At 38.1% G+C, this 27,117-nt stretch overlaps 1 protein-coding gene across 1 annotated transcript in view; it reads right to left on the bottom strand.

The window, feature by feature from the left end:
- The window catches only part of RBBP8 (RB binding protein 8, endonuclease), a 93,649-nt gene that overhangs the window by 24,030 nt on the left and 42,502 nt on the right, over nucleotides 1-27,117 (bottom strand). Inside the window, exons 7-14 of the mRNA XM_010383239.2 lie at nucleotides 20,650-20,825; nucleotides 18,066-18,170; nucleotides 13,456-13,553; nucleotides 11,745-11,857; nucleotides 9,130-10,024; nucleotides 8,922-9,048; nucleotides 5,768-5,856; nucleotides 4,132-4,246 (exon numbers count right to left, since the gene is read on the bottom strand). Coding sequence (XP_010381541.2) covers nucleotides 4,132-4,246; nucleotides 5,768-5,856; nucleotides 8,922-9,048; nucleotides 9,130-10,024; nucleotides 11,745-11,857; nucleotides 13,456-13,553; nucleotides 18,066-18,170; nucleotides 20,650-20,825 — 1,718 coding nt within the window. The remainder of the gene's footprint in view (nucleotides 1-4,131; nucleotides 4,247-5,767; nucleotides 5,857-8,921; nucleotides 9,049-9,129; nucleotides 10,025-11,744; nucleotides 11,858-13,455; nucleotides 13,554-18,065; nucleotides 18,171-20,649; nucleotides 20,826-27,117) is intronic.

Below are 27,117 nucleotides of genomic sequence, written 5' to 3'. Positions count from 1 at the left end.
ACTAAAAAAAAAGTACAGGCCGGGCGCGGTGGCTCAAGCCTGTAATCCCAGCACTTTGGGAGGCCGAGGCGGGCGGATCACAAGGTCAGGAGATCGAGACCATCCTGGCTAACCCGGTGAAACTCCGTCTCTACTAAAAAATACAAAAAACTAGCCGGGCGAGGTGGCGGGCGCCTGTAGTCCCAGCTACTCAGGAGGCTGAGGCAGGAGAATAGCGTGAACCCGGGAGGTGGAGCTTGCAGTGAGCTGAGATCTGGCCAGTGCACTCCAGCTTGGGTGACAGAGCGAGACTCCGTCTCAAAAATAAATAAATAAATAAATAAATAAAATAAAAAAATAAAAAAATAAAAAATAAAAATAAAAAATAAAAATAAAAAAAAATACAAAAACTAGCCGGGCGAGGTGGCGGGCGCCTGTAGTCCCAGTTCCTTGGGAGGCTGAGGCAGGAGAATGGCGTAAACCTGGGAGGCGGAGCTTGCAGTGAGCTGAGATCCAGCCACTGCACTCCAGTCCGGGCGACAGAGCAAGACTCTGCCTCAAAAAAAAAAAAAAAAAATGTTTTAAGAAAAGAAAAAAAATGTGGATTATAGGCCTTATTCTGAAGAATATTCTTTCCGTGAATAGATGTAATATAGGTAGTGAAAGGCTTGTAGACATATATGCAAAAGATAGTTCTAAGAATGTTACTTGTAAGCTGTCTTGTTAAGAGTGCTAAATTCTGTGAATATAAGTGAGTAACAAAATATAATGTATATTAATGAAGTGTTTAAAAGCGTGATTATTACAATGAGGGTTGCAGGCCTAGCTGTGAAGAGTGTTCTTTTGGTGTATAGATGTAACGCATGTAGTGAAATGTTTGTGGACACATGCTAAACATGATTCTGAGAATATTAGTTGCAAGCTGTAAGGCTGAGTGTTAATTCAGTTACTCTAAGTGAGTAACAAACTGTAATGTATGTAATAAAGTGTTTACAGACACTTCTTAAATCATGATTCTTATAATGAGGTTTAATTCTTGTAATTCGTGTATGAGGTAAGAATAAACTCCCAACTCTGGGTAGTTACTGTACATTTACAAAGAAGACTTTATGTTATGGCTTTAAATGTCCTTTACTCATGCTTTTTTTTTGAGACGGAATCTCACTCTGTCACCTGGGCTGGAGTGCAGGGATATGATGTTGGCTCACTGCAACCTCTGCCTCCCAGGTTCAAACAATCCTTCTGCCTCAGCCTCCCAAGTAGCTGGGATTACAGGTGTGCGCCATCATACCTGGCTAATTTTTGTATTTTTAGTAGAGATGGAGGTTCGCCATGTTGGCCAGGCTGGTCTCAAACTCCTGACCTCAAGTGATCCGCCTGCCTTGGCCTTCCAAAGTGCTGGGATTACAGGTGCGAGTCACTGTGCTCTACCCTCTCATGTTTACTTTTGTTATTAAATAGCGAAAAAGTATTTTCTTTCATCATCATTAGCATCTGGTAGTTTAGTATTACTAGAAATTAGGAATTCAATGCCATATTTGACATGGAAAGTGATAAATTCATCTTCACAGATCTAACATTTCCCATTACATAATCACACTTAAAAAACACCAGAGTTTAAAGCCAGTTGGCTAACAAATATGACAGAAAAGAGGTCTGCTGAGATTATTCTATGTAAGTACCACCTCTCCCAACCTGCAGCACTCTCTCACTCTTAACTTGCTTTACCTTTCTCCTGGACTTACCATCATCTATTATATATATAACTGCTTATTTCTATCATTACAATGTAAGTTCCATGAGGTAAGTACTTTTGTTCTGTTTATTCATTATCTCTAGTTCCTAAAACACTTCCTACTACAAAATTTTTGCTGATATTTACTGATAATTACACATTTTGCATGCTGAAGGTCAAATTTGTAAATAAAATACAACTTCTATGCACCAGGCATTGTGCTAGGCATCCTCAGAACATTCTGTGTATGCTGTTTGTAAAGCAAAATGTTAAACTGCTGATTTATTTTTGTTTGTTTGATTTGTGATTGTGAAATACCTGAAGACAGAGAATATATCCTTGCTGATCTTTCTGTCACAGCACCTAGTAAGTCTAACACAGAGTAGGTGCATGCAAATTTTCTGAATTGAAATACTGGCAGTAATATGGAATTTTTATTGGTATATTTCATTTTAAATCAATTCTGAGTGTTGGAAAAGTTTTACCTTATGGGGTAAATTTTTTTTTTTTTTTAATATAACCTCAATAACGTCTCCCATTCCATGTGCTGTTCTTACAACATGATGTCAACACTCCTCCCACTGAGTGTCACTGAGGGCCTGTTCATTTCACTTTATGCCTGTGCAGATCTTTGTGACACTATGTTACCTCTGAGGTCATAAAAATGCCACCTGCTTCTGCTTTGTTCTGTTGGGGTGCCAACTCTGGGAACTTATCTTCCATGTGAAGAGGAAGCTCAAATGAGCCTATGTGAATAAGCCCTCAGAGTGAATGAGGAGATGCCAAGTCACTCTCCAGCTGCCCAGCCCTCTGCTGTTTCAGTTCCAGCCACCATCTGCCTACAACTGCATGAGACCCTGAAACAGAACTGACCAGCCAAGCCTTTCCTGAATTCCTGAGCTACAGAAACTAGGAAGATAAGAAAAGTTTTTGTTTGAATCCTCTGAGTTATTCCAGTGATTCATTCATTATGTAGCAATAGTATCCACAGCACTTTATTAGCCAAAATTATCTCTATAATTTCCCCTCATTAGTCCAAGTGCTAATTTCTCTTTCACATCATACTTGCTTCAAATAAATTTGAGAAACTATTGTCTTCTGAATAGATTTAAAGTAGGCATACTTTAGATTTTCTCTTTTCTACCAAAATGAGAAAAACATGATCAGAGGCTAGTACCAGGAAGAAAATAATCTTCAAAGTACCCTCTTAAGAAAAGTTATTTGGTGTCATACAAACCATAAAATGGCAATAAACTACTGTGAAGGCTTTTTCTTTTAATAGGTATTGGCTTCTCTACCTAGGAAACCATCTGCTTCATCATATAGTTTGTTATGCGTCACTGAAGAACAAATAAGGCCAAGACTACTAAAGTTTTCCTTCATTTACTGCATTTAAGGCAGCAACAGATATGCTGATTCAGGAGAAGCCAGGGCAAGACTATTTTAATTTTTGCTCTGAGCAGGTAGGCTATAGAAAATTCAGCAGAAGATAAGGAATGCACACCCAGCCTCAATGTATTTGGCTTCTAACAAATGATCACTGGGGAATGTCTCTGCTTTTAGCACTGCTTCCCCGTGTGGCAGACCCTCGCCCTTCAATACATAAGGGTGATAAATGACAACTGTTCCTAGTCTAGCTGTTCTCATGGCATGCGCCCCTACAGTTAGGAAAGTTGCTGAGGTAGTGCTAACCAAAATCCTCCTATTGTTCTCATCTCTTCTGAAAAATCAAGACTTTGGGTGAATAACTAATGGATTCTCACTACAAAGGGCTGTAGACCACTAATTTGGCCAAATTGCCTCATCAGTAGAGGTGGAATACAGCAGATTAACTCAGCATATACACTAGGATTCTGAATGTTAACCTGTAAAACTATACTAACACTTCTCAGTAGATTTCTGCTTTCTTTCCTCATCAAATTGCTTTAGCAAACGTTAATTCTAACACAGGACTCAAGACTTCCTGTTATACCATTTATAAAAAATTGTCTACACCAGGGATCAGCAAACTTTTTCTTAAAGGGTCAGAAAATAACTATTTGAGGTTTGTGGGGCTATAAGGTCTCTGTACCAACTACTCAATTTTGCAGCTGTATGGAACAAACAGTGATGGGCAATACATAAAGAAATGAATAAGGCTGTGCTCTGGTAGAACTTTATTTACAAAACTGGTAGCTGGCTGTCATTTGCAAATCCCTGAAGATATGAATCTTTTCTGAAATGAAATTATTTTGGTTAAAGACTTTTTTTTCTGACGTACTGAAACTGAGCTTTCCTAAGAGGAACATAAAGTTAACAGAGCAGGAAAAAACCTGGTGTATGGTGAAGAGGTCACTTGAGCTAATCAGTGGAATGGTACAACTACAAACTTCACACACGTTTTTTATTAAAATAAAAAACAAAAACAAAAATCTTACTTGAACTTTTTTCTCCCTTCGGCTCTTGCTTCTTCATTTTTAAGAGAACGGTTTCACTAACCAACGTACAGTCCATGTCCACTGTTTCTCCTCCTAATTTTGACTGACTGCCATCCTGAATAAATATTTTAAAAATCAAAAGTTTTAACAATTATTCCTTTATGGTCTTATATTTAATTTTTACAAGACATTTTGGTAAAATATACATAACATACATTTTACCACTTTTAAGCATTAAACTATATTTACTTTTATACTTTACAAACAGGTAAGGATTTAGGTTTTACTGCTTATAAAACATTTTAGCTTTAGTATAATCAAGCCTAGGAAAAGAAGGACTGCTGCCAAGAAAAGGGACAATTATTTACCACTAAACACCCTTGAACTTTTCCTGCCTTTCTTTTCCAATCTGCCTCATAGTAATGAACATCAATGTACACTAAGAACAATTTCAAAAATTAAATTTAATTTCCTGATAGGCATATATTACTTAGCGAATGTTAAATACTTTGTTATTAATATGCTACCAAGTGAAAGGGAACTTCTGAAACTACACAGAACCTAAATACAAGACAAAAAACTATTTCCGCTATGAATTTTAATTTTTAAAAAATACAGTATTTTAAAAAATAGTCGACTTGGAAGATAAATTTTATGGTACATTATTTTAAAGCTAATGAAGACATGATGAATTATTTTAATGAAAGATAAAATTATTTATAAGACATGCAGCATTTTGCATTATTTTTATTTATGAGACAGGGTCTTGCTCTGGTTGCCTAGCCTGGATGTGCAGTGGTGTGATCATACCTCACTGCAGCCTCGAATTCCTGGGTTCAAGGTATCCTCCCAACCTCAGGCTCCCAAGAAGCTAGCACTACAGGTATGCAATACCATGCCCAGCAAATTTTAAAATTTCCTGTAGAGACAGGGCCTTGCTATGTTGCCCAGGCTGGTCTCGAATTCCTGGCTTCAAGTGATTCTCTCTCTTCAACCTCCCAGAGTGTTGGGATTACAGGCATGAGCCACCGCGCCTGGCCACTGCATTCTTTTAAAAACGGTATTACTATATTAATATTTTTCAGCAAAGCCCTTTAAAGTCAGAAAGTATTATTACCCTTTAAAAAATACCATAAAGTTAGAAGAATAAGCATTTTTATTTCTTAATTTTCTGCATAAATACACGTAGGTTTTAAGAGGTATCTGACTATCTTAAGGTGATAGAGTAAGTCACAAGAGGAGGTTGACTGGCCGGGCGCGGTGGCTCAAGCCTGTAATCCCAGCACTTTGGGAGGCCGAGACGGGCGGATCACAAGGTCAGGAGATCGAGACCATCCTGGCTAACACGGTGAAACCCCGTCTCTACTAAAAAAATACAAAAAACTAGCCGGGCGAGGTGGCGGGCGCCTGTAGTCCCAGCTACTTGGGAGGCTGAGGCAGGAGAATGGCGTGAACCCGGGAGACGGAGCTTGCAGTGAGCTGAGATCTGACCACTGCACTCCAGCCCGGGCGACAGAGCGAGACTCTGTCTCAAAAAAAAAAAAAAAAAAAAAAAAAAAAAAAAAAAAAGAGGAGGTTGACTAACACCTCATTAGAACAAGAGTCAAATGAGTTTTGGTTTTACTTTTTAACTTACCTTTGTATCTATTACAGTAACATCCATTTTATACTGAGAAAGGTCTGCTCCCGGATCTATACTCCACTGGATATTTTCAAAGGATACATCTGAGGTAAAGGGAAAGAGCAAGCAATTAAAAATCTGATTTCAAAAATTCTCATCACTTTAAAATATTATAGGACCTAAAGAATATAAAATTTTTGCAAATCATATGTCTGGTAAAGGACTTATATCTAAGATATATAAAGCACTCTCGGCCGGGTGCGGTGGCTCACGCCTGTAATCCCAGCACTTTGGGAGGCCCAGACAGGCGGATCACGAGGTCAGGAGATCGAGACCATTCTGGCTAACACGGTGAAACCCTGTCTCTATGAAAAATACAAAAAAAAAATTAGCCGGGCACGGTGGCGGGCGCCTGTAGTCCCAGCTACACGGGAGGCTGAGGCAGGAGAATGGCATGAACCCGGGAGGCAGAGCTTCCAGTGAGTGGAGATCACGCCACTGCACTCCAGCCTGGGCAACAGAGCAAGACTCTGTCTCAAAAAAAAAAAAAAAAAAAAGAACTCTCCCAGCTCAATAAAAAGACAAATATCCCAATTAAAGATGGGCAAAAGATCTAAATAGACAGTTCTCCAAAGAAGATATACAAATTGCCAATAAACATGAAAGGATGCTCAACATCATTAGCCATCAAGGAAATGCAAACCAAAACCACGAGATGGCAAAAATCAAAAAGCTGTAACAAGTGCTAGTGAGGATGTGGAGATACTGGAACCCTCACATACTGCTGGTGGAAATGTGAAGCGGTGTAGCTGCTTTGGAAAATAGGCAGTCCTTCAAAAGGTAAAATGTAGAATTGGCATATGGTCCAACAGTTCCATTCCTAGGTATAATCCAAGAAAAATGAAAACATACATCCACACAAAAACCTGTATGCAAATGTTCATAGCAGCATAGTTCATAATAGCAAAAAAAGTTACAACAACTTAAATGTCAACTAATAAATACCTAAAATATGGTATACTTATGTAATAAAAAAAAGTTATCCAATCAAAATAAAATGTTGATATATGCTGTAACAGAGAACTAAAAACATTATGCCAAGGGAAAGAAGTAACAAAAGATCATACATTAAATGATTCCATTTATATGAAAACTCCAGAATAGGCAAGTCTACAAGAGAGAAAGTAGATTCACGGTGCCTAGGACTGTGGAGGGGATATGGGGAAGGAAAGTGATGAAAATGTTCTAAACCTAGACTACAGTGATGGTTGTACAACTCTGTGGGTAAATCAAATCACAGAATTCAACATTTTAGTGGGTGATTTTTATGGTATGTGATTTGTATTTCAATTAAAAAATTTTTTTAAATTAAAAACTGTAACATTGTCTGGTGGGATTTTCAATGTATGTAGATATAATACACAGGAACTACATAAAGTGTAGTTACAGAACATGAAGTGGTACATTAACTCCAAGTAGACTGTAAAAGGCTAAGTAGGTATACTGTAATCCCTAGAACAACCATGAAAAAAAAATAAAAACAAAAAGCTAAAAAAAAATCATGAATGATAGTGAAAAAAATGTTTTCATATAGAGACTAAAACACTTACTGGAAAAACAACTAATGACTGTGTTTCAGGAAAAAGGGGAAATAAACCCAGAATAAAGGAATAACTTGCCAATTAAGATACAAGAAAAAATGCTGCACTTGAACTAAAGAAATGTTTGGTGGCTGAAAAAAAAAAGAATTACTTTTTTAAAGATAGCACGCTGGGCGTGGGTGGTTCACACCTGTAATCCCAGCACTTTGGGAGGCCAAGGCAGGCAGATGGCTTGAGTCCAGCAGTTCGAGACCAACCTGGGCAACATGGCGAAACCCTGTCTCTTCAAAAAATAAAAAAATCAGTTGGGTGTGGTGGTGCGTGCTTGTAGTCCCAGCTATCCAGGAGGCTGAGATGGGAGGATCCACCCGAGCCTTTTAGGTCAATGCTGCAAGTGAGCCGTGATCATGCCACTGCACACCAGTCTGGGTGACAAAGTGAGACACTGTCTCAAATAATAATAATAATACTAATACAAGATAGCAAAATTATGAAAAGATACCTATATATCTTAGGGCAAACAATTTTTTTTTTTTGAGACGGAGTCTCGTTCTGTCACCCAGGCTAGAGTGCAGTGCAGTAGCACCATCTCGGCTCACTGCAAGCTCTGCCTCCCGGGTTCACACCATTCTCCTGCCTCAGCCTGCCAAGTAGCTGGGACTACAGGTGCCTGGCACCACGCCTGGCTTATTTTTTGTATTTTTAGGAGACGGCATTTCACCGTGTTAGCCAGGATGGTCTCGCTCTCCTACCTCGTGATCTGCCTGCCACAGCCTCCCAAAGTGCTGGGATTACAGGTGTGAGCGACCGTGCTAGGTCAACAATGTTTTTAAAGGAGTTTAAAAACATACGTAAGTGGCTGGGTGCAGTGGCTCAGGCCTGTAATCTCAGCACTTTGGGAGGCCGAAGGCGGCAGATCACGAGGTCAGAGGAGCCAGACCATCCTGGCTAACACAGTGAAACCCCATCTCTACTAAAAATACCAAAAAAAAAAAATTAGCCAGGCGTGTTGGTGGGCGCCTGTAGTTCCAGCTACTTAGGAGGCTGAGGCAGGAGAATGGCGTGAACCCGGGAGGCAGAGCTTGCAGTGAGCCAAGACTGCACCACTGTACAGAGCGAGACTCCGTCTCAAAAAAAAAAAAGGTATTTAAGTATATACATGAATATGTTTACAGATATACGTGTAAATGCAAAGAAAAATGACAAATGTCCTATGGGGTGACGAACAAAGTTTAGATAATGAACATTCTAATTTTTATTTTTAAAAATTCTGTACAGTTTAAATTTGTTAAAACTTTTGTAAAGAAAATAAACAACTATATAAAATAAGTAAATTTACAAAATCATATACAAAAGTAGGTATCAAAAGATCTCAATTCATTTTTTTCAAAAAGTATAAGAACAGAAAAATCACTGGTAAAATGTGAGAATCGTCCTATAAATACAGACACATGAAGGAAGAAATAAGTTTTTTTCCAAAACAATTCAATCCATTTAAAAAAGTAAATAATGACATTCAATTTAAAGTCATTAAAAAAAAGTGGAGATCCTGTTTACAGTGTACACACCTTGGTTGTTTTGTAGAGACTTTATTTTACCACTTCTACATGGATTTAACTGAAGAACTGATGCAAGTTCACATCCTCCATGGACGGACCTGGTTCGTATTTTTATTGGCTCATGAGAACCAGCACCCTAAAACACAAGTAACTGTTAGCTCTAAATGAAATCACAAGCTACCATTTTAATCAAAATCCTTGAACATTTAACACAAACCTTCATGTCATCTAAAACATTCTTGGTCTCCAAACTTTCATGTGGACGTAGAGGAATTTTGAAGACAGCATCTTCTTCTTTTATCTGTAATGCTGGTTTATTGTCTGGAGAGAATGTACTCAAGGGCTGAAGGATGATGCATTCCTGTAAACAGGGTTCCTCTGGGGAATCTTTGGGCAACGTGCAGTTGCCATCCGAGGCCTTACGGCTTGAGGAAAAGCCCTTTGGAATGGTCTTCAAAGCCTCATAAAGAGTCACTTGCCTAAATTTGTTTTTAGAAGTCTCACTTCCTTGGCTTTTCTCTTGACGCTGAATAGCTGAAAATCTATCAGACAGATCCAGAGGTTTATCCATCACAGAGTCTCCATTCATGGAAAACTGATTATCCATTGGAAAAGGGAAAGCATTTTCTTTATCAAAAGAAGCTTGGGGGCAGCTTACTTCATGTTCACTTTCTTCCTCAGTTTTCTTCCTTTTGGATGTTCGGCCTCCCAATGTTTTCAGGGGCTCCAAATGTTTATCGGAGTTAGAATCTTTAACGTACTCAGTCCTATCCTTCTTACCTATGGATTCACTTATATTTTTATTTATAAGTATCTGTTTATTAGACGATGACTGGATAATGATCTTGTTCACTTCGGACCCAAGACTCTGATGTGTGAAAAGGGCACTATCTTCAGATTTTGATCTAGTTTTTTCTAATCTAGATATGCAAGTGTTGCTAAAAGGGAGTGTTTTCAGATGTTTTTTTTCCCCAGGCTGTAAAAGAGAAGGGGACAAACTTGTATTCAAATCTAAACCACTTTTGATAGTAGAGGTAGCTCCAAATACAGGAGATGACACTCGAGTAGGTAATTCTTCTTGAGGAGGAGTCTTTGAAGCAGAATCTGAAAATCTAAATAAAGAGTGAAACAACTCTTCAATACAGAATTAATAGTAAGGTCTTATCTACCTCTTAGAGGCAAATGATTAACCAAAATTTAAGACAAGGTAGAGCTTTTGGCTTCTCTTCATTTAGATGACAAAAGATAAGGGGAAAAGCAGAGAAAAATGACATATGAAGTATTTCTCAATATCATAATATTCACATTTAAAAAATTTTTCTTAAGTACTTTAAATCACTTTATTATACAAAAAATCATCTTTTGCCAGGCACGGTGGCTCATGCCTGTAAATCCCAGCACTTTGGGAGGCTGAGGTGGGCAGATCACTTGAGGCCAGAAGTTCGAGGCCAGCCTAGCTAACATGGTGAAACCCCGTCTCTACTGAAAATACAAAAATTAGCCAGGTGTGGCGGCACACGCCAGTAATCCCAGCTACTCAGGTGGTTAAGGCATGAGAATCACTTGAACCTGGGAGGCGGAGGTTGCAGTGAGTCAAGCCTGGATGACAGAGTGAGACTCTGTCTCAAGAAACAAACAAACAAACAAAAATCATATTTTAATAAATTCCACTGAGAACCTAAGTTCTTTTGTTATGAAATTTTATTATGAGTAACTCCAAGAAACAAAATTCTTACACTATAGAATTCAACATAAATTAAGATTCAGCCTGTCTCTAGCAGAGGAAATATCCGTAGAAAGAGCAGTAAGTTTAAGTTTGAAGATGTGGGCTGGGTGAGATCTCTGGCTCTACCACTTAATAGCTATATGGCCTTAAACAAGACATCTAATCTTTTTGGAGCTGCATTTTTGTAATCTGTAAAATAAATCAAAAAATGAGGGTAACAAAATCTACTTTAATCAGTTACTAAGATGACAGACTGTGATATACATATATAGATAGATAGATACGTATCTATCTATATATCTAAAAACCGAAAGCTCTTTTAAAAAGCAAAATGCTAAATAAATACAGGTACAGTGGCCCTCCTTATCTGTGGGTTCTGCATCTGTAGATTCAACCATGTGGCTAGAAAATAATTTGGGTAAAAAATCCAAATTTCACAACGTTCCAAAAGGCAAAACTTGAATTTTCCATGTGCCAAGTACTATGTTGAATCTTTGCAAATGGACTGGTATGTAGGCATTGTATTAGGTGTTATTAACTAATCTGGAAATTACATAAAATATACAGGAGGATGTGCACAGGTTATATGCAATGATGATGGCCATTTTATGTAACGGTCTTGAGCATCTTTGGATTTTGGTACCCACGGGGGAGGGAGTCCTATAACTAATCCCTCTCTGATATCACGGAATGGCTGTATTATTAGTTAATAGATATTCTGAAATTAGTAAAAATGAGATGCAACACAATCTTGGAAGCTCATCCAAGCAAGCTTCTAGATGCATTTTGTAGAACATCCAGTTTTTGGAAATATAAACCCCAAAGGGATGACTGGCTCTTTAAAGGAGCAAGTGACAAGTACTGGGAACAAGTACTGCTTGACAGAAACACAGAAAGTAGCTAAAAATGATATCCACCTTTCTACCGTAATGCAAAAAAGCTCTCAATCGGTCAGAAACTAGGGAGACAATTTTTAAAGTAAAAATGTATATAACCAGAATAACAAACTATATGTTGAAGGAGAGAAATGGTTTAATTATATGAAATTCATTGTAATGGGATCTCACCAATAGCTTATAAGTTTTCACCAATGTGCCCGTGATTACCTTAAACTATCTTCAGTATTTCTTGTAGATTCCTCAAAAGGCTGATTCTTGTGATCTCCTTCCAGACAGTGGTAGAGCTCATCACCAAGGGGGCTCATGGGACCTTGAGTTTCCTTCAAGAGTAAAACATGAAGCACACCCATGTAATGGGATTTGTTCATTCTTAAAAAGGGATGAAGTACTGATATACGTTACGATGCAGATGAACCTCAAAAATATACTAAGAAGCCAGACAAAGGCCACATAATGTATGATTCCATTTATATGAAATATTCAGAATAGGCAAATCTATAGGGACAGAAAGCAGATTGGTAGTTACCAGAGGATGCAAGTAGGAGGTGGAAGAATGAGGTGAGGAGAATGGGGATACATGATTAATGGGTATGAGGTTTTCTCTGAAGGTGATAAAAATGCTTTGGAACTGGATAGAAGTGATAGCTGCATAATATTGTGAATGTACTAAATATCATTGAGTTGTACACTTCAAAATGATTGTTAATTTCACCACAATGAAAAATATGAAGCACATTCTAAGTTTAAAGAGAAAAGCATCAGTGTTTTACATAAGTATATTCTACTACTTGCATATAAAACTCCAATTCCAAAAAACAACATTAAGATGTGCAGAAGGGAACAGAGATAATTATTCATACTGATAGGAGATGAATTTAAAATAATCCTTTACAGAACAGTGCTTCTCAATCTTTAACACGCATACAAGTCAACTGGAGATCCTGTTAGAATGCAAGTTCAGTAGGCCTGAGATTCCGCATCTCTACCAAACTTCAAAAGTGATGCAGATGCTGTTGGCCCATGGATCACACGTTGAGCAGCAAGTCATTAGATTTCAGCTCCCTTAATCTATTTGGTGTCTCAGCTATGACTTGCCAGGTTTATGGGTAGGAGGGAATTAGAAAGTATTAAAACGCATTCAAAGTTCAAAGGTTAAAAACTACCCATTATCATTTAAGAATGAATTTAAAACTAGAAAGGACAAACAAATCCATATGTAATGAAAAACCAATTCAAGTTTTAGAAATTCAATAGCAAGACAACTTAATAAGAGTACAGCTGGATGTGGTGACTCACATCTGTAATCTCAACAACACTTTGAGCAGGAGGATCTCTTGAGGCCAGGTGTCTGAGATCCGTCTGGGCAACACAGTTGAGGCCCCCATCTCTACAAAAATAATTAGCTGGGCATGGTGGTATATGTCTGTAGTCCCAGCTATTTGGGAGGCTGAGATGGGAGGATCACTTGAGGCCAGGAGTTTGAGGCTATAGTGCTCTATGATTGTGTTTGTGAATAGACACGCACTCCAGTCTGGGCAACACAGTGAGACCCTAACTCTAAAAAATAAAACAAACAAAACAACAATTCTGAAATCAACCTAAAGGTTTAGGTCTTTTCTTAGATGAGGGCAGGGAGGGGGCATGAGAGAAGGGGAAGCGAAGAAAGTTGACAAAATCTCTATGCCGTGATTACTCCCCTAAATTTTGACTCAACCCACATCCCAAGAATTCTAGATTCTAGATTTCTGAGACTGCTGGGCTGGACAACAGAAATAGGACTTTCTAACAACATAAATTTTGTTTTAGGCCTTTACCCAAGATCTTTAGATAAAATAATTCTCTTGCTTAATTCTCTAAGAACTGACCTAAAAAGACATAAAATTAATTTATGTTATTGCCAAACTAAACAATTACTTACAGATTCTTCCTGAACACCAAGTCCAAGTGTTTCAGCAACAACTGTAGCTAAATTAAAAGATGACTTATCAGGGGTACAGCTGCTTGTTCCATGTGTTTCTAAGAATAAATATTAAACCATTTTAATAAATAATAAAACCAATTTTACAAAACTGTAGAAGTTAGACATATTAAAATGACACAAGAGGAAGGAAAAGGCGCACACTTTGTAGGACGGCACTAGACACATTTTAAAATTCTGTGCAAGAAGTCCAAAATACCTACCATAAATGGCAGTAAGTTGCAGGTCTATGCATGCTAAAATTTTTCAAGTAAATTTTATGTTTTTCCTAAATGAACTGAATGCAATAGGTAATTTTTCTTATTGCCACTGGGGAAAAAAAATCATACAATGGATTTACAGTGGAATTATTGTGACTTATGTTACAGCATGAATATCAAACTGTATGTACAGTATCTTTCATGAAAACATACTTTGTAGGAGAGGTTGTCAGCACTGCATGTTTCAGGTTAAGATAACACATATTCATAAATCACCTGTGTTCTAGTATTTTACAAAGGTTTAACTCAAATTTTTATGGAGCACTTATTATGTTCCAGGTATTGTGCTAAGCACTAGATGAAAAGAGAAGTTCTTGTTCTCAAGGAGCTTATATAGTTGAAAGGTAAAAAGAGAATTGCAACAGAATGTGATAAACATTATAATAAAGGTACATAAAAGGGGTGATTCAAACATAGAATAAGGACTCCTAAATCTCTTGGGAAATCAAGGAAAGTTACAAGTGATGCTGAAGCTGACTCGAGAGAAGAAAGAATATGGCAAGTTAACTGGACTGGGACAGAAAGAATTCTAGGTATAATTAAAGGTCTAGATAAGTGAAAGAAAATTGCTTGTTCGGGGTTTGCTATGCGTGGTTTGACTGCTAGAAGTCAAACTGCAGAAGATGGGAGTAGGACATTAACCCAGTTAGGTTGGTTAGGGGTCAGATTATGCTAAGGAGTTTCAAATTTATCCTGTAGACAATGAAGAGATGTCTAAGAGCTTTAAATAAAACAAATGCAATGTGTGGGCTGAAAAGGTATCTGTGGCTATGACACTCACTAGGCAAGAAGCAATCACTAATAGGCAAGAGGACTAATTAGATTACTAGAACATGTTGTCTTGATGAGAGATGTTAATAGCCTAAACTAGTATAATAGGGGCACAGAAGAATATGTAAAACAGATATGTAGGAGGCGGAATCAGTAAAATTTAGAGGCTGTTTAGAAAAAACAGATGAAGCAGAAATCTAGGATGACTCCAAGAGGCATGTATAGTGTCATTCACTGAGATTGCAAATGCAAGGATAAAGAGTTAGTTTGACAGGTTAAGTGTCAACTGCAGACATGCTGAAATTGAAGAATACCCCTGTAGAGATATCCAAAAGCAGGTAGATACATGGGTTGGGAATCCAGGAAAAAAGTTGGACAGAGATACCGGTTTGGGATTTATTAGCATATGAGTCAGAGAAGACTACTGATTCTAGGTGACATTCCTCCAGGAAGAGACATAAAGTGAGGCCAGGTACAGCGGTTCACGCCTGTAATCCCAACACTTTGGCAGGTCGAAGCAGGTGGATCACTTGAGCCTAGGAGAGCGAGACCAGCCTTGGCAACATGGTGAAACCCTGTTCTACAAAAATACAAATATTAGCCAGACATGGTAGTGTGTGCCTGTAGTCTCAGCTACTTGGGGGGCTGAGGTGGGAGGATCACTTGAGCCTGGGAGGTTGAGGCTGCAGTGAGCTGTGTTTGTGCCACTGCACTCCGGCCTGGCTGATAGAGAGAGACCAGGTCTCAAAAAAAAAAAAAAAAAAAAAAAGAGAGAGAGAGAAAGAACAAGCACAGTACCACATATTTTGGAGAACAGCAACACTGATGACGTTTACAGTCAGAAGCAGTTCAAGTGTAAGCAGTAACAAAGGGTTTGTGAATGCATTCTCCTCTCTTCAACCCCTGTAAGTCTCCCTCCCTTCCCCTATACCCCGCTCCTCTAGCACTTTTCTCTCCTCTCCTTTCCTCCTTCCCTCCCCTTCCCTCTCTCTTCCTCTCTTGCAGGTGGGGGTGGGAGTAGAATCCATACTACAGTGAATTGGAGTGAATGGGAATTAGGAAAGTAGAGACACTGAATATAGACTATTAATACTTTTTCACCTCTGAAGAGAAACTGTAGCTAAAGGTGGAGATTATTAAAAGTGGGGTTATGTTTTTTTTTTGTTGTTGTTTTTTTTTTTTTGAGACGGAGTCTCGCTCTGTCGCCCAGGCTGGAGTGCAGTGGCGCGATCTCGGCTCACTGCAAGCTCCGCCTCTCGGGTTCACGCCATTCTCCTGCCTCAGCCTCCTGAGTAGCTGGGACTACAGGCGCCCGCCACCGCGCCCGGCTAATTTTTTGTATTTTTAGTAGAGACGGGGTTTCACCATGGTCTCGATCTCCTGACCTTGTGATCCGCCTGTCTCGGCCTCCCAAAGTGCTGGGATTACAGGCGTGAGCCACCGCGCCCGGCCAAAAGTGGGGTTATGTTTTAAAGATGGAAGATAACATATATGTGTATATACTTAAAAATAAGACAGCAGAGAAGCTGCAGATACTGTATAAAGAAGACAGGACAAATAACGGAGCAAAGACCTGGCAGCAGCAGAAGAGAACTGGTTCTAGAGAGCTGAGAAGCAAGGATCTGCTGCACTCAGTGTTATATCCCTAGCACCTTTGCTGGACCCTGAGCCTCCATGCACATGCACACATACTCATGGAAAGACAGACAGACACACATGTTAATATAAAATGATTTGCAGCTTTCAGAATGTAACTTTTACACTATTATAAAATGATTAAGTGATTAACCTTGACCAACCCTTACAACTGGGCTCTGGATCTCATCTCCTCTGACCTTTTTAAGGATGTAGTAATTATTCCCTCTTTCTCCAGAATTATTAATTTTCTCCTCTTTACTTGATCATCCTATCAACATAAATATGTGCTAATCATGCTATAATATTCCATCTTGAAAAAATCCTCCCTTGACTGATGTTCTTCTTTAGCCACTGTCCTGTTCTCTCCTCCTCTTTACTGTCAAGTCTTGGAAGACTTGTTTGTATGTGCTCTTTCCACTTTCTCTGTCCTTAGTTTCCCTTGAACATGAGACAGATCTCAGATGGTCACCATTACATCTTAACAGTTTTTATCATGTCACTAGTTTAACACTCAATGATCTCCATGCAACCAAATCCCATGGTCAATTCTAAGAACTCTTCATCTTACTTGACTTATTAGCATTGTTAAACACAGTCGACCACTCCTTCGTCCTCTCTCCACTTGGCTTAAAGGACATCATTTTTAGTTTTCCTATCTCATTGGCAGCTCCTTCTCTGTTTTGCTGGTTCCTATTCATTTTCACAACCTCAACAGCTACAACATTTTCTCTAAGGGAGTGAAAAATAGTTCAGGGCAGGGGGGAGCAAAAAAAACCTTACTATGTATAAAGCACAGACATACATGCATACACGTTATCACCTAAACAGATACATAGTATATCTGCAGTAATCAAACTCCAGCAGGGAAGGGATTGGGCAGAGGGGGAAATGTCTAAAAATGCTAGGGTGGGGGTTCTTCAACAAAAGTTGAAAATCATGGCTTTACATAATGAAGTTCCGTAAGGGTCAATACTTGGACTTCTCATCCCCTTCTATTATCACTTGCTTCGTAATCTCATCTAGTTTCACGGCTTAGATGCCATCTACATGCTGACAACTTCCATACGTGTCTCCATCCTAAACGTCTCTAAATTCTAACTCACATCTACTCATGAATCCAAACTCTACCTGAATGTTGAGTTTGCATTTCAAATAGAATATTCCCAAAACGAAACTTCTAATTTCTACTCACCCCTACCCCAACCTATACACCTGCAGCTCCCAGTCTCTTCCATCTCAGTAAATGGTAACTCTATTTTTCCTTTTGTCCAAACCAATCTCCCCTTCACTCACTCTGCTCCAGCCACACAGGGTTCCTTAATGTTCCTCAAACAAACCAAATGCCATCTTCACTGCAAGGCCTCTGGGCTTACAAATCTCTCTGCCTGGGTGCCCTTCTCCCAGATTGCCAAGTGACTCACTTCCCTCCCTCAGTCCCTATGCAAACGACACTTTACAAGTGAGGCTTTCTAATATCCCTTCTTACCCTGCTCTACTTTTCTTCAGAGCACTTGCTTCTATCTGACATAAATTTTATTTCTCCCTCAACTAGATCATAAGCTCCATGAGGACAAGGGCTTTGTTTTATTCAGTGCCTGGTATACAACAGATCCTTAAATATTTGTTGAACAATTAATTAAATCACAGTAAAGCTTTCTTTACTTAAAATTATTAGTAATTTATATTAATATCATTAGGGATATTTATATGAACTAACAGGATAACATTACTTTCCAATATGAAAAAGATAGTAAACTAGTAATATAAACAAAATTATACGGAAAATACCTTTAAAATATTGTCTAAGTTAGACTGTGGGTCACTCTTACCCACCAATAACCACAATTTAAACTTGTAAAGTAATCTCAGTATCTTGCTTACTGGCCATTGGAGGTTGACTTTGGTCATAAGTGTCAGCTACTAGAATTTCATTATCATTAGGATTATGTTGTGGATGAGCTGAAGACTTGGAAACTTTTCTCAATTCTAAGGGGAGAAAAAAATAAGAGATTACATAATAAACAATGATGAAAAGTATTATCAAATTATTTTTATTTATTCATATTTAAAATTTTAATGTATTATCTGTATTTAAATACAATATAAGTACCATTTTATTGACATAATTATTGTATTCTAAGAAGTAAGCTCCTTTAATTTCACTAAGAAACAAAGCAGTTTAAGTTAAGACATTGGGAGAGGTGACTAGAACAGACAGCTTCTTCTGACCCAAATTGCCCAGAGTAGTAACATTTTAGTGTTACTTTTCTTTTTTTATTTCTTACACATCAGCAGGTTAATTTAAAAAGGTATAATGGGCTGGGCACAGTGGCTCATGACTGTAATCCCAGCGCCTTGGGAGGCTGAGGCAGGAGGATCTCTTGAGCCTAAAAGTTCCAGGCTGCATTAAGATCACACCACAGTACTCCACCCTGGACGACAGAGTGAGACCCTATCTCAAATAATCAATCAATAAACAAATGATCAAGCAATCTAATGTATACTATATCATTTATCTCCATGATCTTTGTTTTAGAGTTTTATTTTCAGGAAGGAAACTCTGAAGCATGTGTTATCAGAAATCACTCCAATATTTAAAGATTTAGTTCAAAGAGAACCAAAATAAGGACAAAGTAAAGTGAAACAGTTTTACTATTTATAACTTGAGAATAATATTAAAAAGCATTATAAACCTTACAATAAGTAAGCAAGGGAAGTTAGAGAACAGGACTAATTAGTCATTAAAGCATTTAAAATTATTATTACTATTATTATTATTATTATTTTGAGATGGAGTCTCACTCTGTTGCCCAGGCTGGAGTGCAGTGGCATGATCTCAGCTCATTGCAACCTCCGCCTCCTGGGTTCCAGCGATTCTCCTGCTTCAGCCTCCTGAGTAGCTGGGACTACACGCGTGTGCCACCACGGCCAGCTAATTTTTTATATTTTTAGTAGAGATATGGTTTCACCATGTCAGCCAGGATGGTCTAGATCTCCTGACCTCGTGATCCGCCCACTTTGGCCTCCCAAAGTGCTTGGATTACAGGTGTAAGTCACCACGCCCGGCCTTAAAAGTTATTTTAAAATCATTTGTATGGCTCAAAGTTATCGTATATTTTAAAACTAAATTGCAGATTCCAAGTAAAAACTGATCAGAACAAGATTAAAGCAAGTGAATTAAATTTCTAAATAGTTATATGCTGCTGTCATACAAAGAAGAAATAAACCAGAAGCATTTATATTGGTTACAAAAGACTTTCCTAATACAGAATTATTCTCTAGATATTCTTATATATGAATTTAAACCTGATCTAAATTATGCAGTGATTATCTTTAATGATTCATGTCCTGTCTGATAGCAAACTAAAAGGTCAACGGATATTCATTTTAGATCTATGATTTTACATCTTAACTTTGCTCCTATTTAAGTGTAGGATTTTTAACAGTTCTTTTGTTCTCCACTAGATGGTGATACAAAGGCTTATAAAATGGGGGAAAACTGCCAATGTTCCAACATCTAAGAATAAAATCTGCTTCTTTGTTTAAAGGCATATTTACTGTCAACAATTTATTTGTATTATACAAATATAGAAATACGTATATATCCCCCGCCCCCCATGCTTTCCTTGTTCCAAATAGTTTAGGTTAAAAATTAAAGTCTTTAATATTTGCTCTAGATTAATACTACAAGTAATACTTGTATCATGGTACATAACAAATTTTGGGTCTATGTGAAAAGGCAGTTTTAAAGCATTTAGCAGAAATGATAAACTAGGCTAGAATTAGAAACATGCCACTGAAAAGCCACAAAGTGGACACATTATAACACCATTTCTTGATTACCACTAACTCCTACAAATTACAACAAATAAAAATAGCCAGTTACAGACAGCTCCAATGGCAGGAGTACCCATGTGGCAAGACCTGGAGAGTACGAAAGTTCAGAGCTAAGAAGATCTGTATTTGAATTCTGACTCATCTACATGAGAGCTGACCTTGAGTGAGTGATTTAACCTTTCTAAACACATCTTTCCTCATCTATAAAACAAAAGAGCTGATAGTTATCTCACAAGCCTGTTACAAGAATTAAAACATAGCAAGAATATATGCAAATCACTCAGCATAATGCCTGGTACACAGGAGGTAGAAATTAACATTAATTAAGTTCCTTTCCTTTTTCCTTCTATCCCCCTTGGATATATACACATCGGAATATTTTTAAAATAAAAAGAAACTATATTTATAAAATGTGATATATTTACATGTCATATAGACAACATGTATCTATACATAACATGGGCAGAAAATGCCTTCTCGGTCACTTTACGAATAGAAGTTAAACTCATAGTTGTACCATGGGATACCGGAATAGTGACTTCTTTCCACTAGATCGAATAACATAAAAACTAGTACATGAACACTGGTTTACAAAACCAGAGAAGGAAAATACAACTCCAACTCTTACCATTTGCACACACAGAGTGCTCCCATTTAGTATGTGTTTGTTCTATGTATCGGACATGGGGATTCTCCTTTCTTCGTAGCCGGTTAACGCCAGAAAATGAGAAGGCTGTTATCGGTGAATCTGGAATAACGTCTTCCTCACATTCAAGCTCAGCTGCTTGATGCTGTTGATCATTCCTAGAGAAGAGTAACAATGGAAAGAAAATCAATTCAATGAGTATTAAAACATTTACTACATGGCGTGGAGTTACAGTAGAACACAAACATGAAGCTCTAAAGGATGTAATCCCTTGTATCTAATGTTCCAAATCTAAGTAGATAAGTACACAAATGATTACAGTACCCAGTGGGGAATACTATTGTGAGAAGTGAAGTAGAAAGTATAGTCAGTAGCACTTCAGGTGAAATTAAAAGTATTTCCAATTGCAGGCAAGATCAGGAGAGAATTCAGTTTGAGGACAGGCACGTAGTACTGTATACTTATGTTGGAGAAGGGAAAGCTGGAATTACATGAAGGAGAGCCACGGGCTAAGTGTGCACATAATGTAGAAAGCAAGCGGAAAGAAATTAAGGTTTCAGAGCTTGGATATAATGTGACAATCTAACAGTATTGTGCAAGATTGGGACATAAGGACAGGAGGCAAGGAAATCAATTAGATGGTGGTTGCAATAGTCCAGGCAAGACGCTCTGTCTGTGGTCTGAACTAGAATATTTTAAGTACATATGGAAAGGAAAGAACGTTAAACAATGTGGTAGTAGAATTGGCATGCTTGACAAATACAGGATGAGAACACTAACACTGATAACAACCAATATTTGTTATGTGTTTACATTGCCCGGCACTATTTAAATTATCAGTTTAATTATCACAACTCAGAGGTATTATTACTTTCGTTTTACAAATGAGGAAATGAAGATATAGAAGTCATCTACTAAAATAGTAACAGCGTCAGGATTTAAATCTCAGCAGTCAGATCCTAAGGGCCCTACTGTTAACCAAATGTGTTATTCATAGTCTACAAGAAGGCTTCAAAATGTGAGTTTCTGTTACTTTTATCTAGGCCCCTTATCATCTTCTCTCAACAGCAGTCACAAGAGTCCTATTATGACATAAGTCGGGGCTGGGTGCAGTGGCTCACGCCTGTAATCCCAGCACTTTGGGAGGCTGAGGTGGGCAGATCACAAAATCAGGAGATTGAGATCATCCTGGCCAACATGGTGAAACCCTGTCTCTACTAAAAATACAAAAAATTAGCCAGGCGTGGTGGCAGGCACCTGCAGTCCCAGCTACTTGGGAGGGTGAGGCAGGAGAATGGCGTGAACCCAGGAGGTGGAGCTTGCAGTGAGCCAAGATGGCGCCACTGCACTCCAGCCTGGGCAACACAGTGAGACTCCATCTCAAAAAAAAAAAAAAAAGACATAAGTCAGGCCAGGCACAGTGGCTCACACCTGCAATTCCAGTACTTTGGGAGGCCCAGGCAAAACCCTACTGCTACAAAAAAAACATTAAAAAATAAAATTTGCCGGGCATGGTGGCACACGCCTGTAGTCTCAACTACTTGGGAGAGTGAGGTAGGAGGGATGCTTGAGCCCAGGAAGTCGAGGCTGCAGTGAGCTAAGATCATGCGACTCCACTCCAGCCTCGGCAACACAGTGAGACTGTCTCCCAAAAAAAAAAAAAAAACAAAAAAACAAAAAAACAAAAAAAAAAAACCCAAAAGACTTAAGTCATACAGATGAAATTTCATTAAAACCCTGTCACATCTGCTCATTTCACTGAGAACACAAGCCAAAGTCCTTTGATCCATGAAGATCCTACATGACCTGATGGTGCCCCTCCCATATTTCCTCTCTGACCTTTTTTCCTATTATACTCTACTCCTGACATACTCTCTTCCTTGAGGTTTCTCAAACATACCGAGCATACTCCCACCTTAGGTTCTTTGCTCCAATTGTTCCACCTGCTTGGAATGCTCATCCCCAGATATCCACATAGCTAATTATCTCTCTAATCTCCTTCAAGTCTGCTGGAATTGTATTGTTTAAAATTGCAACCTCCCTTCACACACCCTAGTACTCCTGTTCCCTGTTATTCTGCTCTATAAACTTTATCCACAGCATTTGTTACTTTTTAACATAGTATGCAATTTACTCGTTTTTATCTAGATTTTTTTTTGAGTCTGAGTCTTGCTCTATCGCCCAGGCTAGAATGCGGTGGTACAATCTCAGTTCACTACAACCTCTGCCTCTCAAGTAGCTGGGGTTACAGGCGCGCAATACCATGCCTGGCTAATTTTTGTATTTTAGTAGAGACGGGGTTTCACCATGTTGGCCAGGATGGTCTCAAACTCCTGACCTCAAGTGATCCGCCCGTTTTGGCCTCCCAAAGTGCTGAGATTACAGACGTGAAACACGGCGCCCAGCCGCAATTTATTGTATCTATTGCTCACCTGTTAGAATATAAGTTCTAAGAGGATAGGATCTTTGGTTCACTGATGTATCACAAGAGCCTACCCCAGCAGACATATAGTAGGTATGGTACAAACATTTGTTGAGTGAATATGAGACATTCCCAGATTCCACTAGAGAATAAATTTGTGTGGATCTAGGCATATGTTCTTGCCCAACTCAATTCAGGATCAATGGTAACTGAAAGACTGGCTTTGAATTGAATTGTGAATGTTGAGTAAAAATAAAGTTAATTGACTTTCCCATGTCAAACCATGACTGACCTTATTTGCCAACCGTTACCAGTCTGTCAGACATCTAGGCTTTACATGACCAAATCAGTCTGTCCTATTAGACTCATATCAATTTGCAATACTATTTCCAAATAAAAACTTATATAGTGAGAACTGTATGAACTATGACCAACAGAGATTTTTAAGAAACATTGATTGGAAGACAAAGACTAATTTTTCCCAACAAAGATTTAGACTTTAATTTCCTGAATGATACCAATATTATTTGTAGGCTTTAATCCTATATTTTATACCAGGGAACAATCTTTAGAGCTAATGTCTAATTATTTAAAATTTTATTTTTATGTTTTTGAGAGAGTCTCTTTCTGTTGCACAGGCTGGAGTACAGTGGTGTGATCTTGGCTCGCTGCAACCTCTGCTTCCCGGGTTCAAATAATTCTTGTGCCTCAGCCTCCCGAGTAGCTGGGACTACAGGTGCACATGCAACCACACCTGGCTAGTTTTTGTATTTTTAATGGAGATGGGGTTTTACCATGTTGCCCAGGCTGGTCTCAAACTCCTGACCTCAAGTATCTGCCTACCTTAGCCTCCCAAAGTGCTGAGATTACAGGCGTGAGCCACCACGCCCAGCCAAATTTTATTTTTAATTGACAAATAATAATTGTATCTACTTACTGGGTTCAACAAAATGTTTTGATACATGTTTACACTGTAGAATGATTAAATCAAGCTAATTAACATATATCACTTCACATACTTATCTTTTTCTTTAGTAAAAGCATTTAAAATCTAGTTGGCAATTTTGAAATACACAATCATTATTTATTAAATCACCATTCTGTGCAACAGATCTAATATCTAATTTTTAATCTCTTCCTGTAATTCTCTTATTCTGGAAAAACAGTAAGTTAAAGTCATATGAGAAAGGCTTATAAATTAATGGAGTGTGAAATCTATCTGACCTAGCTTTAACTAATCACGTCACAGCCTGCTTGCCTATTAGTCAGTCATACAAATTAAATCTGAAACATGAATGAGTCACGAGAAGAAATTGATTTCCTGGCAGAGTCAATGTGGAAGTAGCTAGGATCACAAAAGGAAAAACAAAAAAGCAAAACTAGCTCTAACTAGAGGTGCCCAAACTAAGGAAATGAGTGCTGGCTTTGTCTTCCTTTGTCATAAGAGGAAAAAACAAAACTCCATACGTTAATCAAGTTCATTCTTTAAAACATTAGTCTCACTGACTTTCTGAGAAAAGGAAAGAGTTCACGCCACAGTTTTTGGTTAAATTAATTATGCACACTTGTCCTCCTTTCACTTTTCCTTCTGATGGCTTGAGTTGTTTGATTTGTGGACCCCTGCTCCCTCTTAAATTCCTGTCAAAACTGTTTTAGTTGGTTTCTTCCCCAAAGACCTATAATTACGGATCTGGAGTTTCCCTTCATGAGTCTGTAAAAAAGTTTTAAATATTCAGCTTTCTTCCTTTTCTACTCTGAAGAACTTACATTCCCAGTTAAAACATAATTAACCTTAACGAAGTAATGTTATAGCCATCGTAGAGGAAGTGGCAGTACTGCTTCACTGATCAAGCTATACCTAGAATATTGATTTCTTAATTCAGATATTGACAAACTAAAACATTTTTAAAAATTCACAGTTTGAAGAGTCAAAGTAATGCCACATGAATGAACAGAGGATATTTAATGCCACAGTTAATGAACAGAGGATATTTACTCTAGAGAAAACAAGACTCAGGAGGGCCATGATAGCTGTCTTCATGTATCAAAAGAGTCGTGAAGTAGCAAAGGAGAACAGACGTGTTTAAGATGGTCCCGGAAAGCAAAGTCATAATCAAAAAATATAACTTATAAGCAGTGTAATTTCTATAAACTTAGAAAGAATTTTCTAATAATTCTGTCTCACTAAATTTAAATAGGCTTGGAAAACAGTAAACTTCTACTAGACGTGTTCAAACAATAGCTATTTGTTAAAGAAGCTGTATGAGGAATTCAATTTAGAAGAGGGTTGAATGAAATGAATTCTACAGTCCTTTGAACTTACATATATAGACTCCCTTGACTTTCACTGACCCATCACATCTATTTTCCAAAATGAAGAGAATGATGACCTCAATACCTAGCTTTATATACATTTTTAACTTTACAGTGGCAAAATTTTACCAAATAATTTTGGTGTCACTAATAACCACCCTACCATATAAGCCATCCGTAATATCAAAACTAGCTCAGAAGAGTTAGAGTTACTGCATTTAACAAGCAGAAATATAAGTCAAATAATATTTTCTTCTAAAGTTCAGGGGAATTTCAGGCACAAATAGCATAACATGACAGTGGTTTAGGTGATCAGAGAAAATTAGGTTGCCTTTACAAGATGACACTTGCTTTAAAAAAAAAAAAAAACAAAAGACTGCCGAGCAAAAGGCAATTTATTTGCGACCAAGCCACAAAAGATGTTGGTTCATGAGAATCACAACTATTTTAAATTTCAGACGAGAATAAAAGACACAATCAGATCTCCTATACTCTTTTGACTAAGCATGTCCTAAACAAACATACATGCCTTAAGCTCATCTATATGATTATTCTTTCCTGTAGTTTCAAACTTTCACACCGCCACTTCTTTTCTAAAATATGGGTGAGTTTCAACGGAAAAATGTATGTGCTTGATAACACTAAAAATAAATTATAAACTAATTAGAATTCATATGTCTACCAAGCAAATGACATGATATAGTTTCATCCTAACTTATACACATTGGTTTTTGAGGTAATTGTCTATCTAATTCTGTGTTAACTTCTACACACTTGATATCTCATCCTTTTGGTACTCATAAAGATCAAGGTTGATGTGTTCAAAATACCATAAGCTACGTACATACATAATCACTTCACATAAATTAATGTAGGTCAACGATCCCTTATCTGAAATCCTTGGAAGCAGATGGGATTCTAAATTCAGATTTTTTTAAAAAATGAAAGCAATACAGTAATGCAGAACATATATACATAATTACATAACAGCTCTAGTGGAGTCTGGGGCATCATCCTGTAATCAAACACATTGATATTTTCACAGCAAAGCATATGAATCCTCACATGAAGTGGGATAAAGACTATAAACAGCATTCTGTCATTGCAGTGGTTAGGTTGTGAATAACATTTCAAAAATAACCTTTTGGGTTTTGGAATTGTATGTAACAGATTGTGGCTCTGAGTCCTGCACTCTCTTTTCTTTCTTTTTTTTTTTTGAGACGGAGTCTCGCTCTGTGGCCCAGGCTGGAGTGCAGTGGCCGGATCTCAGCTCACTGCAAGCTCCGCCTCCGGGTTCACGCCATTCTCCTGCCTCAGCCTCCCGAGTAGCTGGGACTACAGGCGCCCGCCACCTCGCCTGGCTAGTTTTTTGTATTTTTTAGTAGAGACGGGGTTTCACCGTGTTAGCCAGGATGGTCTCGATCTCCTGACCTCGTGATCCACCCGTCTCGGCCTCCCAAAGTGCTGGGATTACAGGCTTGAGCCACCGCGCCCGGCCTCTCTTTTCATTATACAGCATTATTAAAATTAGAAAGTGCTGACATTTTCTTATAAACATTTATAACATCAGTCTGATCTCAAAGGTTCGTTTCCTCATCTGACTATTATCTCTCCTCAAAATTCCCTTTGGCTACCAGTATTCAGCAGACCGATCACATGGGAAGAATATCAGAATTCTACTGGATATCCATTATCCTAAAAGCATAGTGGTAAGA

This window comes from Rhinopithecus roxellana, chromosome 21, assembly GCF_007565055.1.
Source record: "Rhinopithecus roxellana isolate Shanxi Qingling chromosome 21, ASM756505v1, whole genome shotgun sequence".
In the NCBI taxonomy this organism is placed as follows: domain Eukaryota; kingdom Metazoa; phylum Chordata; class Mammalia; order Primates; family Cercopithecidae; genus Rhinopithecus; species Rhinopithecus roxellana.
This window is presented reverse-complemented; position numbering and strand designations above follow the sequence as displayed.